This window comes from Stenella coeruleoalba (genome assembly GCF_951394435.1).
Source record: "Stenella coeruleoalba genome assembly, chromosome: 14".
Classification (NCBI taxonomy): domain Eukaryota; kingdom Metazoa; phylum Chordata; class Mammalia; order Artiodactyla; family Delphinidae; genus Stenella; species Stenella coeruleoalba.
The window spans coordinates 41,249,333-41,265,511 of NC_137160.1; the positions used below are offsets into that span (position 1 = coordinate 41,249,333).

Below are 16,179 nucleotides of genomic sequence, written 5' to 3' on the forward strand. Positions count from 1 at the left end.
TCATTATTCTGAATTCTTTTTCAGGTAGACTGCCTATTTCCTCTTATTTGTTAGGTCCGGTGGGTTTTTATCTTGCTCCTTCATCTGCTGTGTGTTTTTCTGTCTTCTCATTTTGCTTATCTTACTGTGTTTGGGGTCTCCTTTTCGTAGGCTGCAGGTTCGTACTTCCCGTTGTTTTTGGTGACTGTCCCCAGTGACTAATGTTGGTTCAGTGGGTTGTGTAGGCTTCCTGGTGGAGGGGACTAGTGCCTGTGTTCTGGTGGATGAGGCTGGATCTTGTCTTTCTGCTGGGCAGGTCCTTGTCTGGTGGTGTGTTTTGGGGTGTCTGTGGACTTATGATTTTAGGCAGCCTCTCTGCTAATGGGTGGGGTTGTGTTCCTGTCTTGCTAGTTGTTTGGCATAGGGTGTCCAGCACTGTAGCTTGCTGATCGTTGAGTGAAGCTGAGTGCTGGTGTTGAGATGGAGATCTCTGGGAGATTTTCGCCATTTGATATTATGTGGACCTTGGAGGTCTCTTGTGGACCAGTGTCCTGAAGTTGGCTCTCCCACCTCAGAGGCACAGCACTGCCTTCTGGCTGCAGCACCAAGAGCCTTTCATCCACACGGCTCAGAATAAAAGGGAGAAAAAGTTGAAAGAAAGAAAGAAAGAAAGAAAGAAAGAAAGAAAGAAAGAAAGAAAGGAAGGGGGAAAGAAAGGAGGGTGGGAGGAAGGAAGGAGGGAAGGAAGGAAAGAAAGAAAGAAGATAAAATAAAATAAAGTGAGATAAAATAAAATAAAGTTATTAAAATAAAAAATAATTATTAAGAAAAAAAATTTTTTAAAGAAAAAAAATGGATTGGTAGAACCCTAGGACAAATGGTGAAAGCAGAGCTATACAAAGTCTCACACAGAAGCATACACATACACATTCACAAAAAAATGGAAAAGGGGAAAAAATAATAAATGTTGCTCTCAAAGTCCACCTCCTCAATTTGGGATTATTCGTTGTCTATTCAGGTATTCCACAGATGCAGGGTACATCAAATTGATTGTGGAGCTTCAATCTGCTGCTTCTGGGGCTGCTGGGAGAGATTTCCCTTTCTCTTCTTTGTTCTCACAGCTCCTGGGGCTCAGCTTTGGATTTGGCCCCGCCTCTGTGTGTAGGTCCCTGGAGGGCGTCTGTTCTTCTCTCAGACAGGACGGGGTTAAAGGAGCAGCTGCTTCGGGGACTCTGGCTCACTCAGGCTGGGGTGAGGGAGAGGCACGGAGTGCGGGGCGAGCCTGCGGCAGCAGAGGCCGTCATGACGTTACACCAGCCTGAGGCGCGCCCTGCGTTCTCCCGGAGTAAGTTGTCCCTGGATCCCGGGACCCTGGCAGTGGTGGGCTGAGCAGGCTCCCCGGAGGGGGGGTGTGGAGAGTGACCTGTGCTGGCGCATAGGGTTCTTGGAGGTGGCAGCAGCAGCCTTAGCGTCTCATGCCTGTCTCTGGGGTGCGCACTGTTAGCTGTGGCTCGTGCCCGTCTCTGGAGCTCCTTTAAGCAGCGCTCTTAATCCCCTCTCCTCGTGCACCAGGAAACAAAGAGGGAAGAAAAAGCCTCTTGCCTCTTCGGCAGGTCCAGACTTTTCCCCAGACTCCCTCCCGGCTAGCCGTGGTGCACTAACCCCCTGCAGGCTGTGTTCACGCCACCATCCCGAGTCCTCTCCCTGCGCTCCGACCAAAGCCCGAGCCTCAGCTCCCAGCCCTGCCCGTCCCGGCGGGTGAGCTGACAAGCCTCTCGGGCTGGTGAGTGCCGGTTGCCACCGATCCTCTGTGCAGGAATCTCACCGCTTTGTCCTTTGCACCCCTGTTGCTGTGCTCTCCTCCGCGGCTCCGAAGCTTCCCCCTCTGCCACCTGCAGTCTCCGCCCGCGAAGGGGCCTCCTAGTGTGTGGAAACCTTTCCTGCTTCACAGCTCCCTTCCATTAGTGCAGGTCCCGTCCCTATTCTTTTGTCTGTGTTTATTCTTTTTTCTTTTGCTCTACCCAGGTACGTGGGGACTTTCTTGCCTTTTGGGAGGTCTGAGGTCTTCTGCCAGCATTCAGTAGGTGTTCTGTAGGAGTTGTTCCACGTGTAGATGTATTACTGGTGTATCTGTGGGGAGGAACGTGATCTCCACGTCTTACTCTTCCGCCATCTTCAGGCAAAATTTTCACCTCTATTTTTCTTCCGTTTCCTCTAAGATGGCTAAATCTTGCCTGCTTTAAATGACTGTGGCAGCAGTATTCTTGGTCACCTGTTGTAAAAGAAGTGCTGTCTTCCCACTGCCTAGCAGGTCTTAGTGAGGGTAACATTTAACCAAGGAAGCTGCAACAGGAGCCCGGGAAAACTTGAACATGCCGTTGAATTCTAGGCCAGAAAGGTTGGATTCAACTTGTTCGCCCCTAAGCCCCAGAAAAAACCACTAATATATCACAGAATATACATTCTTCAGGAAACATCAAGAGAAGGAGTCATTTCCCCACTCTTCCATGTGTGTAATTGTATATTTTAATGTAGCTATTCATGCTGCAAGTAATTGTATAAATATTTGCTTTGCAGAGCCATTTTATTTACATGCAACATTTAAAAATTCTCTTTATTTTACTATTAGGAAACACATATGAAGAAAAACTTTTTCAGTGCCCATCTGCTCATTTTTTCATCTAATGTAAGAATTCCCCGTTATGACAATCTGTTCCTTAACAGCCAGATATTCTAACATAAAAAGAGACACAAAAACATTACCCATAACTTTGGAGACATACCTCCAGATTATTGGACTCTCTCTCTTTTCGATATTGTCACACTTGCTCAGTTGATGACTATTTTAATAATTGTAAGATACAACTCCAAGTTAAAGATGTTCATCATTATAATGAAGATAAAACAGTAGAAAATAAAGTTATTTTCTGCAAAGCAATATAGCTAAATTTGAAGTGTTATCAGTGGAGCAAAAACTATTTCTAATAAAAAGGAATTAGCTATAATTAACTTAAATCACATTCTATTTCTTGTTTGCCTACACCTCGATGTACTAATGCATGGTGATGTGGTGCCCAATACATACGGTTGCCCTGGAATGCTGTTCCCGCTCTCTGTTTTCCTCCTCTAGTTCCTTTTCATCATATAGCAGATTTCTGTGCCTTGGCCCAGGTTCACAGTCTTTGCCTCTTGCCTTGCACTTGTACCATTACCCTATCCCTGGAGGATACAGACTGCACCTCGTTCACTTTTTATTCCTCTTGCTCTTCATTTGATGTATTTGCCTCAGATTTCCAACTTGCTTTTAGCTGTCTAAAATTTGACCCGAACTGTCTAAAAATAGTCCTGCCTGCTTTAGACCTCTTTTGAATTTGCAGCCTTCATTTTAAACTTGACCACATAACTACCATCTTCTGTCAACACCACAGCAGGCTGCATCCCTCTGCTTTAGACCAGTGTTTTTCACATTATGTGTCACAACCCATTAGTGAGTTTTCAAGCCAATTTAGTGGGTTGTGATAACTTTAAAAAATGAAATAGAAGAAAATAGAAATGGTCTGTTTTATTGTTGAAATGTGTATATGTGCTGGCTTATGATATAAAATATATTCCTACCGGTGCTGTTGGTCTACAAAGTTGGAAAATATTGCTTTCAATGGGCACTGTGATTTCAGATTGCCTACAGATGCCCAATAATCACTTCCACCTACCCTGCTTCTCACTTCTGCTCTTGGTATATTCTTAGATCTTCCTGACATGACAATTTGTTCCACATTTAAGATTATCTTTGGACTCTAACCCATATTTTCATTCATCTTAGATAAATGTACCGTATAAGGTTGTCAGATTTAACAAATACAGGATGCCCAGTTATATTTGAATTTCAGATAAATGATAATTTTTAATATAAGTTATTCCCAATATCACATGTTTATCTGGAATTCACATTTAATTGTGTGTGCTGGATTTTATCTAGGACCCTTAATACTCTTCAAAAAGCAACCCAAGATATTTCAGACTGGGCTAGGCCACCCCCTTACCCCTTAACTAAATGAAAAAGACAAGAGGAGCTGATGAATGAGTGTGATGATTGAATATATAGAAAGTACTCAGAGAAGAATGAAGGTAAATAATAGACAGTGATATGAACTGAAAATAGCATGTTGGAGTAGGTGATAACAATACCAGAGTGCAACAAAATAAGCAATACTTTGGAATTGTTAGGAGCCCAACTAAAACGTGAGAATCTGCCACCAGGGGGGCAGTGGCACGTTTGGAGCTGAAGAGCAAATCTGGCGGCATCCTAGTTTCAGTATTGGAGATATTGTTAAGGTACAGGAATTCATTTGGTTATTTATCAGGTGTTTAGAGGTCAAACAGATACAATTAAACAGGAAGTGTTTTTGAAATAGTAGTTAGGGTTTGGAAGCAAAAATTGTTGAGGGTCAGAGTAAATACAAATTTGATTAGGCAGGCCAAATGTCTGGCTTTTTGTTTAATTGATTATTGCTATGAATACACTTTTTAACCTAAGAGTGTTTATGCTGAGTCCTGATCAAAGCATTTTTCGGAATCTCTTCAAAATTAACCAAACAATTACCAACAGGTGATTCCAATAATTTGGTATAGCCGGGCACATTAGTGGTGTAGAACCATATCTCACAGTATTCAGGGATAATTATAATGCCTGTGCACTTAATAGATATTTGTTCAGTAAATAAATGTTTAGATGAAAAATGTCTTCATCTGTGTAAGACTGTTTCCATGTGCAACTCCCCAGATTAATAAATTCCTCTGTAGAAGTATAATGATGTTCGCTGCTTACCTTTTCTCACGCATGCAATGGGTAAAAGAGAATCCATATAAATATAAGAGAAAGCCATTGGCTGGAATTTTCAGTTTTGTAACACATCTATAAAAATATCTGGGCCAAATGTTATAGTGTTTGTAAAGCTTTATATGTATATGATATGGGTGTGTGTGTGTGTGTGTATATATATATATATATATATATATATATATATATGTATTTTTTTTCCTAATTCCCTCTCTTCAGATGTATTCAAAAATATACAATGTATAAACCAGGTAAAGACATAGTGGCCCTTGTTGAACTGGAGATAGTGCCCATAAACAAGACTTCCCTTCCTTAGATAGGGGTCTCTCTGGACTACGGTGTCTTTGTGAATCAGGACATATGAGGTCTTTAATAGCGTTTGGATTTATAGGTTCTGTTCAATTACATTTTAATTTTATTAGTTTTTGTTTGTTTTTTGGGTTTTTTTTTTTTTTTTTTTTTTTTGCGGTACTTGGGGCTCTCACTGTTGTGGCCTCTCCCGTTGCGGAGCAAGGCTCCGGATGCGCAGGCTCAGCGGCCACGGCTCACGGGCCCAACCGCTCCGTGGCATGTGGGATCTCCCCGGACCGGGGCACGAACCCGTGTCCCCTGCATCGGCAGGCGGACTCTCAACCACTGCGCCACCAGGGAAGCCCCTATTTTAATTTTATTAGTTTTTAAAAATAAATTTTCTACAGCTTCATTATCCAGTTATGTACATTGCAGGTGGTTTGTGATAGTATATCACAGTATTAAATATTAAATATCACAATAGCGATATGATAAACAAATTTCATTAGGAGACTATTTCTTTATTCATAATTTCAAGAGTTTCACAAGGGAAAATGTTAAAAATTCGGCCCTAAAGGCAAATTCTTCCATGAGTGTACTGCATGATATTTGGCAAAAAAAAAAAAAAAAGTTTTAATGTTATTATTCCAGTGAAATAAAGGTGTTATTTCTATTTTCTAAATTCATTTTATAGAGCAAAGTTGGAGAAGGTAACTTAAAAAGTAGTGTGATTAGACCAACTTTATTTTGCTCTAAAGCTCGGTGTCTGCAATGGAGCACACTATAGACAGAGGCATCAAGCTGTGGAGGAATGTTACTTATAATGAAATTCAGCACTTGCCTGCTGCTTTTCCAAATTACTAATATTTAGTAACATTAATTATGATTTTTCCTTTTGCTAAGACCTTAGGGAACTTAGGACAAAATGGTGTGATTTTGGTTGATAAATCTTTTGATTTTAGCTTTTTCTGCTTTGCTAATGCTCATGATTTACCCATGTCATGTGATGTCTCTATTTCAGCTCATGTGTTAGGTTCAAATCTTAACGCAACAATAACTTCTCTACTGGTGAATTTCTTTGAACAATTAGAAGTCTTTTTCCTTTAGAAATAGTTTACTTACACTCCTTCTGCATTTAGTTCCTGGTTGTTACAGTGTTATTGCAAAGCCATTACTTTATTCATTTTTTTAAATTAATTTTTATTGGAGTATAGTTGCTTTACAATGTTGTGTTAGTTTCTACTGTACAGCAAAATGAATCAGCCATACAAATACATACATCCCCTTTTGGATTTTCTTCCCATTCATGTCACTGCAGTGCATTAAGTAACGTTCCTTGTGCTATACAGTAGGTGGTTCTCATTAGTTATCTATTTTATACATAGTAGTGTATGTATGTCAATCCCAATCTCCTAATTCATCCCACTCCCCCCTTCCCCCTTGGTATCCATACATTTGTTCTCTACGTCTGTGTCTCTATTTATGCTTTGCAAATGGGATCATCTATACCATTTTTCTAGATTCCACACATATGTGTTAATATACGATATTGGTTTTTCTCTTTCTGACTTACTTTACTCTGTATGACAGTCTCTAGGTCCATCCACGTCTCTACAAATGACTCAATTTTGTTCCTTTTTATGGCTGAGTAATAGTCCATTGTATATGTGTACCACATCTTCTTTATCCATTCCTGTGTCGATGGACACTTAGGTTGTTTCCATGTCCTGGCTATTGTTAATAGAGCTACTGTGAACATTGGGGTGCATGTATCTTTTTGAATTATGGTTTTCTCTGGGTATATCCCCAGTAGTGGGATTGCTGGGTCATATGGTAGTTTTATTTTTAGTTTTTTAGGAACCCCCTACTGTTTTCCATAGTGGCTGTATCAATTTACACTCCCACCAACGGTGCACGAGGGTTCCCTTTTCTCCACACCTTCTTCAGCATTAGACAACCCTCAGATTGGGAGAAAATATTTGCAAATGAAGCAACTGACAAAGGATTAATTTCCAAAATATACAAGGAGCTCATGCAGCTCAATATCAAGAAAACAAACAACCCAGTCAAAAAATGGGTGGAAGACCTAAATAGACATTTCTCCAAAGAAGATATACAGGTGACCAACAAACACATGAAAAGATGTTCAACGTCACTAATCGTTAGAGAAATGCAAATCAAAACTACAATGAGGTATCGCTTCATACCAGTCAGAATGGCCATCATCACAGCCATTACTTTAGCAGTCAGTTCTGCTGGAACAAGACAGATGGTCAGTTAATTTCCTCCAGGTGGAGTTCTGTATTGTAACTGCACAGTCTGATGTGCTTCCTGTGGAACTCTGTAACCTGAGACAAGGTACAGGGCCCTTGACTGGCCTTGTATTCAAAAGGGTCACATCAAACCAGTCAGAGCATTTTATACTTACAAAGAATCTCACACCAGGGAACATTATAAACATTTTAGTATAATTAACCTATGCTGTAAGGTTAATATTCCCACTTTTTATGGATGAGACAGTCTCTTTCAGTTTTAATACTGATGACCAGGAGAGGCTATAAAATATGGTGATTAAAAGTGAATAAAAGATAGGCTCTGAAACCAGATTATCACATGAGTCCTGTCTCTTCTCCTTGTTTGACAAATTATACAACCTCTCTGAAGCTTAGTTTCCTCATCTGTTAAACAGAGATTATGATGGTGATGATAGTAATCTATTCTGGGACTGATGTGAGGATTAAATGATAAAATCCATATAAAATTCTTACTTGGCATAATTATTATTAAGCACTCAATCAATGGGAAACAAACACACGTATACTCTTTTAGGAAGCATTTCCTTTTGTGTAAAACAGCCAAAGCAAGTAATAGTTGTCATACAGTTAATGAGAATCCTAATTTAGAGAATTGTCAATTTTCTACCATTTCAGGAGCCAGAGAATTGCAGGTTTATGGACAAGCTGAGTCAATTTTGAGGGCCTTCCTATTGAAAATGTTCAGAAATTAAACACTTTTAAAATTAGAGGGGAAGAATGCTTGGGACTGAGGAAGTGGGACAGGACAAACAGTCCTGTTTCAAAATTTTTGTCTGTTATCAATTTTGCTCATAATTTATAAAACCTAATGGCTCAAGTTAGTAAGATACACTTGCATCATGTAATTGTGACGTACAGTCTGGCAATGTACAGCAAAGGAACAATTTGTTATTAAATTATTTTGGTTAATTAATTTTTAAACTTTTTTCTAATTTTATATTGCTTCATATGTTCAGATCCAAGTAAGAAAGGAGACATTTCTGGAGATAAAACTGTGCTATTCAAAAGTAAATGTAAGAAAACTTTAGGAATTATATATATTATCGAATTTATAAGATGAGATTTGCAAACTAACTTGACTGCGATTGATTTTTAAAATATCAGTTCTTTTGAATAAGTTACAGTTTTACCTTAACCACGCTGTTGAGGGGAAGGTGAGTGGCACTTGAGAACTGCCAGAATTTGGTTTTATAAACGTAGTGTTTAAAAAGGTACTGTTTCTTCTTCCTTCAGAAGACAGGGACATGGCAAGGTAAAAATGCTCATCCTCCTTTCAACTATAATATTTGTCAGTAAACTTTTCAGAAATATATTCCCATTAGTTTTTAAATTTTTTTATTTTAACCTACAAGTGCAAGATCAATAGCAGTGCTCCTTGTGGGATTTAATCATGATACCCTCTTCAGGTGCATAGGTTTATCATTAGATCACTAACATCATACTATCTTTGCTCTAGATGCTGATTTGACTTAGTCCATCAAAAGATGCTGCAGTTCAATTATTTTTATGAAGAAGTATTACCATATTATTTAATTGGAGAGGTGATTTCTACTTCTAATTTAGCATGATAATGCAATTTATTATTTCTGCATTACTGATGAATTCCAGTCTTAACAGACTTAGAATGTAATATTTTCATTGAAAACAGTATCAATGTTGTCTAATACACAGTTGAATTAAGGTCTTTAGAAATGATAAGCAATGAAAAAATTGTGTTGTGCTACAGCATTTCCACCCCTCAACCACAGCTAATTCAAAGTTAAAAAATAGCAACAACAACAAATCTTCAGCCACAACTCAAGTTTAAGGAATATTTAAAATAGATAACCAACAAGGACCTACTGTATAACACAGGGAACTCTGCTCAATATTCTGAAATAACCTAAATGGGAAAAGAATTTGGAAAAGAATAGAAAAAATAAATTAATTTTAAAACTTAATATGTGTATCATATAGAGCTTTGTAGCTATAATACTTATTATAATAAAAAATAACAGTGATAGCAGAAAAAGAAGTTTCCAAGTCCTGACTTTGGTAACACCTTGATACTTTGGTTTTTTTTTTTTTTTGAAATACCAAAGTTTTAAAAAATCTATTTTGATGTTCCTGCTTTCCTTGGATCCTATGCATTTGTCTAATCTGTCTGTTGGATGAACCCACCATGGTCCCTTCAATGTATAGAAACAGACCAGGATTTGAGAGTTCCAGGTTCAATTTCCAGCTCTTTGCTTTGCCCTCTATTGTGTAACAATGGCGATTCATTTAACCTCTTTATACCAGTGGATCCCATTGTCAACAAATTACTGTAAAATCTATTTTAGCCACTGTCTAAAATAATGGATGCAAGCCCCGATGAAAACTATTATATAAATCTAAGAAAACAAGTCTGGATTCCTAGAAAATAACATTTCTAGGAAAGGGATGCCTCACAATTATTTACATGATAAATAATGTGAGATCGTTGGTTTATAAGATTCAATATGGCTATGTTCTAGTCCTTCCTTTGGATGTTTATTTCTGTTACAGGCAATATATGTGACTTGTCCCATGGCAGTTGTTTTTTGTTTGTTTGTTTTAGTGTTTAATTCAGAAGGAGCGAGACTAATATCCATTCATGTGATGTTTTGTTTCGTATTACTCACAAGATGCAGCATTTCTGTGTTGATAAACCAATTCTAAGGAAATACTCTCTATCTTTCCCAAATATAAAGATGTTTCTAAGAATGCATTTTTCAAATGAATATTATCCTCACTAGTGTTCTAGAAATGTTCTGTACTGTATATTCAAAGGCCGATTTCTGTCTTAGAAACAAACAAGTGTTTAGATTTGAAAAGTGGGTCAAGGAAATAGACATTTATGAATGACTATAGCATTTTATATCATTAATTATAGTGTTAGTAGAACGGTGTTTCAAGTATCTGAATCAAAATGTTTTGCAATTTCTGTCCCTTCTATATTTTATTTGCACCTGCTTTTACATGTTGTATGAAGAATGTTAGGACTTTGATGAATAGACAGCCTAGAAGAACATGTCCCTGATTTTATCACCGTTTATGAACATCTATTTAAAGTTGATTTAGCATTTCAGACACTCACAGAAACAGACCCTTTCATTAGAGCAAGAGCCATAGGAGCATTTAGCTCAGGCCTCAAGTTCAGGAGTCTTCATGTAGGCTTTCTGTATAATCTCTGAATGGGGTCATGGAAGGATATTGACAGGACCACCACAGTATTTCATTATGGGCTTTAATTGTGAAATGCAATTATTCAAATGCACCATAATTTTAGAACTTTTAAAGGACATCTTATTGTTTAAAAATGTTCTGAGAACTTCAGCAGTGAAGGTTGCCCAGGACCCTTAATTTCAAAGAGGCTGCAGAGGAAAGAGCCTAGATAAAGAAAAAGGAATCATTTTCCCTCTTCACCTCCATGGCAGGAAAACTATTGTTTCAGAAATGAGTGTGAGACTTTCTGAGGGTCTCTTCTCCCTGTGCCTAGGAATACTCTGAGATCCTTGGGCCCCAATGAACATGAGGTGGGATAGAAAAGATCTGATGAGAGTGGGGTGTCTCAGCAGGTCTCCCTATAAGTGGGTTCTGAACACCAAGAAAGTACCCCCAAATAAGGGATTTTATCCACTTATATAACATACAGTGCCCAGAATAACACCACAGAGAACAATGTGATATAATACTTACTGAAAAATCTTTTCTAAGATACAAGGTGGGACTTTATATATTTCATTCACACATGTACACATAGCATATTTATCCACTTATATTTGTGGTCAATACAAGTACCTGTTTTTCAGAGTAAAAGTGTAAAGGAAATATAATATGATTAATGATTCCAAGAAAAAATTGATTTGGAGCTAAGTAGTGCTAGGACAAATAATACAATTGAGTCAGGTCAATGATAAAGCTCTCTAGAAGGGATTTCTACATAAGTGCTTTATTAGCACTGAGAAAAGGGCAGATTGTGGAGAGCATCAGGACCGTCGAAGCAAATGCAGCATCTCTTTAACTCCACCAGTTGGCCATTTTTTTTCAATTGAAGGTTTCTCTTTTATTTAAGGAGAGAAGAGCCTTAATAGAAATCCTCTATGAAAATCAATGGAGCATTCTTCTCAAATACTGTTTGTTAATGAATTTACTGGTCAGCTCTATTAGTTCCCATGGATTATAATTCCATGTGAGTTAAAATATGAAGTATCAGACTGGGCATGAATCAGAGACTTAACTTCTGAATAATTGTAAAAAAGGTTTTCAGAGAGTCGGAAAAAATGATCTCTAATCAGATAAATAAATCAGATTCAAGTGTTAGTTCCCTCTGTAAAAATAGATGAATAGGAATCAAATTTGTGTGTGTGTGTGTGTGTGTGTGCCTGTGTGAAGAGACAAAGAGAGTGACCGAGAATGAGTGAACATTTATATTGCATTTATGTATTTCTTTATTCAATAGCTTATATAAAATATTTTGATGAAATACTTTCAAATTACTCTGCTTCTTTTCTCCCGCAATTCCTTGTATAGTACAAGGAAGTTTGTTTTTTTTTAAACTGGACAACACCTTAATTTACAAATGATAGTTATATTAAACGTCAGTTTCATATTCCAATCCCAGTAGAGTCGACTGTGGATTACCTGTGTACGAATCATCCATGGCAGATTTTTAACTGTAGACTTGTTCCTTCTCTTTGACATTCTTACGGCTTCTTTTCCCTGAGAGTCAAAGAGATAGACTAAGCGATGTGAACTGATTTTCACATGAAAATCAGGGAAAAATATGCTTTACAATTTTGGATTTTAATATGTGAGGTTTCCTCGATGCTGTGCTCCGGCAAAAGTTAACCCCATCACCATTAATGGAATTGGCGCAGATTTGCACTCAATTATATGCAAGGTGCATATTTTCCTTCCTTCTACAAGCTTAAAATACATCAACGTTCATAACAGCTCTGCATGCACCTGAGGAATCGTCTATGGCAATTATGTCTGATTTACAACTCATTTATTCCTTTTGCTTACCTCATATTTCATGGACCAGTGTCAGTGACAGTATGGTGGAAAACTAATGCCCTGCATCAGACTTCTTAGCGGCACCGTCAGCTTTTATTTAGAGATGTTTAACAATCTGTCAGTTTCACTTTAGAAATCTTTGCTTTCTTGAGAGAAATACCTTGGTTTTTGAGAAGGTAATATTTAAAGAATCACTGACAAGAGTATTGATTTCTAACTTGATTCTGGATCATGGTTCTGAAAAGAGAAGCTCTGTATAGGGCACTGGAAAAGCTGGCTCTGACAATCAATGTGAACTATTGTGGACATAAATTATGAAAAACTGACATAAAATAGCAAGTGAAATAGGTGGCCAGAATGCATTCCAAGTGTGTCATTTTCTGTGGAAGGGATGATTCACTGCAGTAAATAGATACATGAGTTCTGTTCAGATTATTTTTTATCTTTCCTTAAAGTACTTTGAAAAGCAATAATGAAGAAATGCTTATTACTGCAAAATCCAAAGTTTACTGTTTCACCTTGGGGCTAAATTTTTTAAAATATATGTAAAATTGGATAAAATTTTAATGGTGCTAGCAATAAGTTTAATTGCCAAAACAATCGTGGACAAATTTTAATGAGGAAAATTCACTAGAGTAGCTGTACACTGGGATTATTTTTCCTAAAAGAAATATAAACAGTTCTCCATCCAGATGTGGTTGAATTTTTTCCTCCACATTGCTTTATTAGCAATTATTAAGAGACATGCAATCAAGTTGGATAGATATTTCTTGAAATGATGCATGATATGCAGTGCATGCTTTCATTGTGCTTCCTGCCATTATGGAATAATGCGTCTTATTTGGAAATACAATGATCACTTCTGTTGAATCATGCCCAGTCAGCTTATATAATAACACCTCTATTTTGTGAATCATTTCAGATTTCAGAGAGCTATGCCTTCCTACCAAGAGAAGCGGTGACACGGTTTCTAATGAGCTGCTCAGAGTGCCAGAAAAGAATGCATTTAAACCCAGATGGAACAGATCATAAAGGTAGCCGCAGTGTCAAATAGTGAGATTTCAAGTAATTTTATTCATAATGGCAATTTATATCCCACATTTTTATAAGAATGTGGTAGACAGAAACAGTTTAACAAGTCAGTTCGTCTCATGTATTCAAGCAGGAGACAGTGAATGTTGAAGATTCACTACAAAGCAACTCAGTGTCCTTTCTCAGAAGAAAAGCAGTTTTGACTGTAGCAAATAACTTTTTTCCTATAATAATATTTAATTTTCATTTATTGTGTGTATTTCATGGTATTTCAGATATTTTCAGCAAGGAAATTGATGTTCCATCTGTGTTCTTTTAAATCTACCAATTTCTTATTTCTGAAAGTAATGAATAGTATGGAGTTGCTTCACCGAAAATTTTTACAGAAAAGTTATAGTTTGGCTTTGGCTTTCATTAAAAATTATTTGGATTATTTTCCTAATGTATGAGTTTCTCTCAGAGATTAATCTCAAAGATACATTTAGGCTAGCCTATTCCCTTGTGTTGGAGAATGGGTGGAACAGCAAAAAATAAAAAGTAAATTTCCTCTTGTGGTCAAGTAGTCCGTGTAGAAAGCAAATCTGGGGACTTCCCTGACAGTCTAGTGGTTAAGACTCACTGCAGGGGGCACGGGTTTGATCCCTGGTCAGGGAACTAAGATCCCTCATGCCACACGGCACAACCAAAGAAAAAAAAAGTAAGTGTGCAGCAAAGGAGAAAAATACAAAAATACCAATAATTTTGTTTAATCACTCTATTAGTGTCACTCATTGTTATCCAGGATATCAAAAATCTCCCCTTGTAGTTAGAAATAACAGATTTATCCATAGTGCTAATTTGTCCCAAAACACCTTTGTTGAATCTTACCAGTTATTTATTTTTTCTACGATCCATCTCTGATGTTACCAATCTCCTAAACACTTGGTATCTAGAATCTTATTTCAATTTGAACAAATTGGATCATTCTGAAATTACAGGTAGAATGCAGTATCACTTTCATTACCCATTAAAAATGTTTTATTCCAGATAATGGAAAACCTCCCACTTTGGTGACCAGCATGATTGACTACAACATGCCAATTACCATGGCCTACATGAAGCACATGAAACTGCAGCTGCTAAACTCACAGCAAGACGAGGTAAAATGGAAACATCTACACTTATATCACGACTCAGAATGAGGTTTGATAACCATGACTGTTGTGTTAAGCAGAACGGCACTTTGAAGATGGTAATTTATTTATTTTTAATGAAAAGAGTGTCACTAGGACTGCACAGATAGAGAAATATGCAGAAATTTCTAGTGCTCAACAGACATACCCTATCTTACCACTTCTGCCTTAGTGCTGTGTGGGAATTCGCTCATTCCCCGGAAAGATTCATTTTCCTTAGTAGCCCACCATCGAGCTAAACCTAGGTAAAGTGCTAGAAAGTTCAGGGGAAAGTATTCCAAATAAGTCTGTATCTAGGGAAGTTTTAGTACTAAGGCTATTTTACCTGGAAATCAGAAAGTTCAATTTCATAGGTATTTCAAATATAACCATTTTCCCACCATCCAAATCTTGTGTATATTTTAAAGTTGTTTTTCAGTTAATCATTATCCTAAGTATTTGTTTGTCTACTTCTCTGCATTTTCTACAATTTGTGGTGATTCTTCTTAACTAGAGATTTTTTTGATGTTTCAAATTATTTAATTTGTATAGTAAGAGTCTAGCAATGTGCTTGTTGGCGTATATTAGATACTAAATGCATATTTGTTAAATATTCTTCCCTAAAATATTAATTAACTCACCAGTTTCGTTGAAGTATCTCAAAGGCAGGGACTAAGTTATATATATATACCCTGTGTATATTCCCCAAAACACTTATAACAATATGGGCTTAGTAAATCCTTGTTAACTAGTTAGTAGCCATTAATTAATATACACATTCAGAGTAACTATATTAGGGATAGTTTCTCAGGCTAATACATTCTCTCCTTTCTGAAATTTCTATAGAACAGGAAATGCGGTTAAGTATTTATTTTTAAATACAGCATTATTTGGTGAGATATATTTAAATTCTTTTTTTTTTTACATCTTTATTGGAGCATAATTGCTTTACAATGATGTGATAGTTTCTGCTTTATAACAAAGTGAATCAGTTATACATATACATAAGTTTCCATATCTCTTCCCTCTTGCGTCTCCCTCCCTCCCACCCTCCCTATCTCACCCCTCCAGGTGATCACAAAGCACCGAGCTGATCTCCCTGTGCTATGCGGCTGCTTCCCACTAGCTATCTACCTTACGTTTGGTAGTGTATATATGTCCATGCCTCTCTCTCGCTTTGTCACAGCTTACCCTTCCCCCTCCCCATATCCTCAAGTCCATTCTCTAGTAGGTCTGTGTCTTTATTCCTGTCTTACCCCTAGGTTCTTCATGACATTTTTTTTTCTTAAATTCTGTATATATGTTAGCATATGGTATTTGTCTTTCTCTTTCAGACTTACTTCACTCTGTATGACAGACTCTAGGTCTATCCACCTCATTACAAATAGCTCAATGTCATTTCTTTTTATGGCTGAGTAATATTCCATTGTATATATGTGCCACATCTTCTTTATCCATTCATCCGATGATGGACACTTAAGTTGTTTCCATCTCTGGGCTATTGTAAATAGAGCTGCAGTGAACATTTTGGTACATGACTCTTTTTGAATTATGG

At 37.3% G+C, this 16,179-nt stretch overlaps 1 protein-coding gene across 6 annotated transcripts in view; it reads left to right on the plus strand.

Annotated features, from left to right (window-relative positions):
• Window positions 1–16,179, plus strand: part of NOL4 (nucleolar protein 4) — a gene marked incomplete at its 5' end in the record, with an annotated part of 393,000 nt that overhangs the window by 114,698 nt on the left and 262,123 nt on the right. For all 6 annotated transcript variants that reach the window (XM_079942558.1, XM_079942556.1, XM_079942557.1 and 3 more), the window contains 2 exons: window positions 13,364–13,475; window positions 14,500–14,612. In XM_079942558.1, coding sequence (XP_079798684.1) covers window positions 13,364–13,475; window positions 14,500–14,612 — 225 coding nt within the window. The remainder of the gene's footprint in view (window positions 1–13,363; window positions 13,476–14,499; window positions 14,613–16,179) is intronic.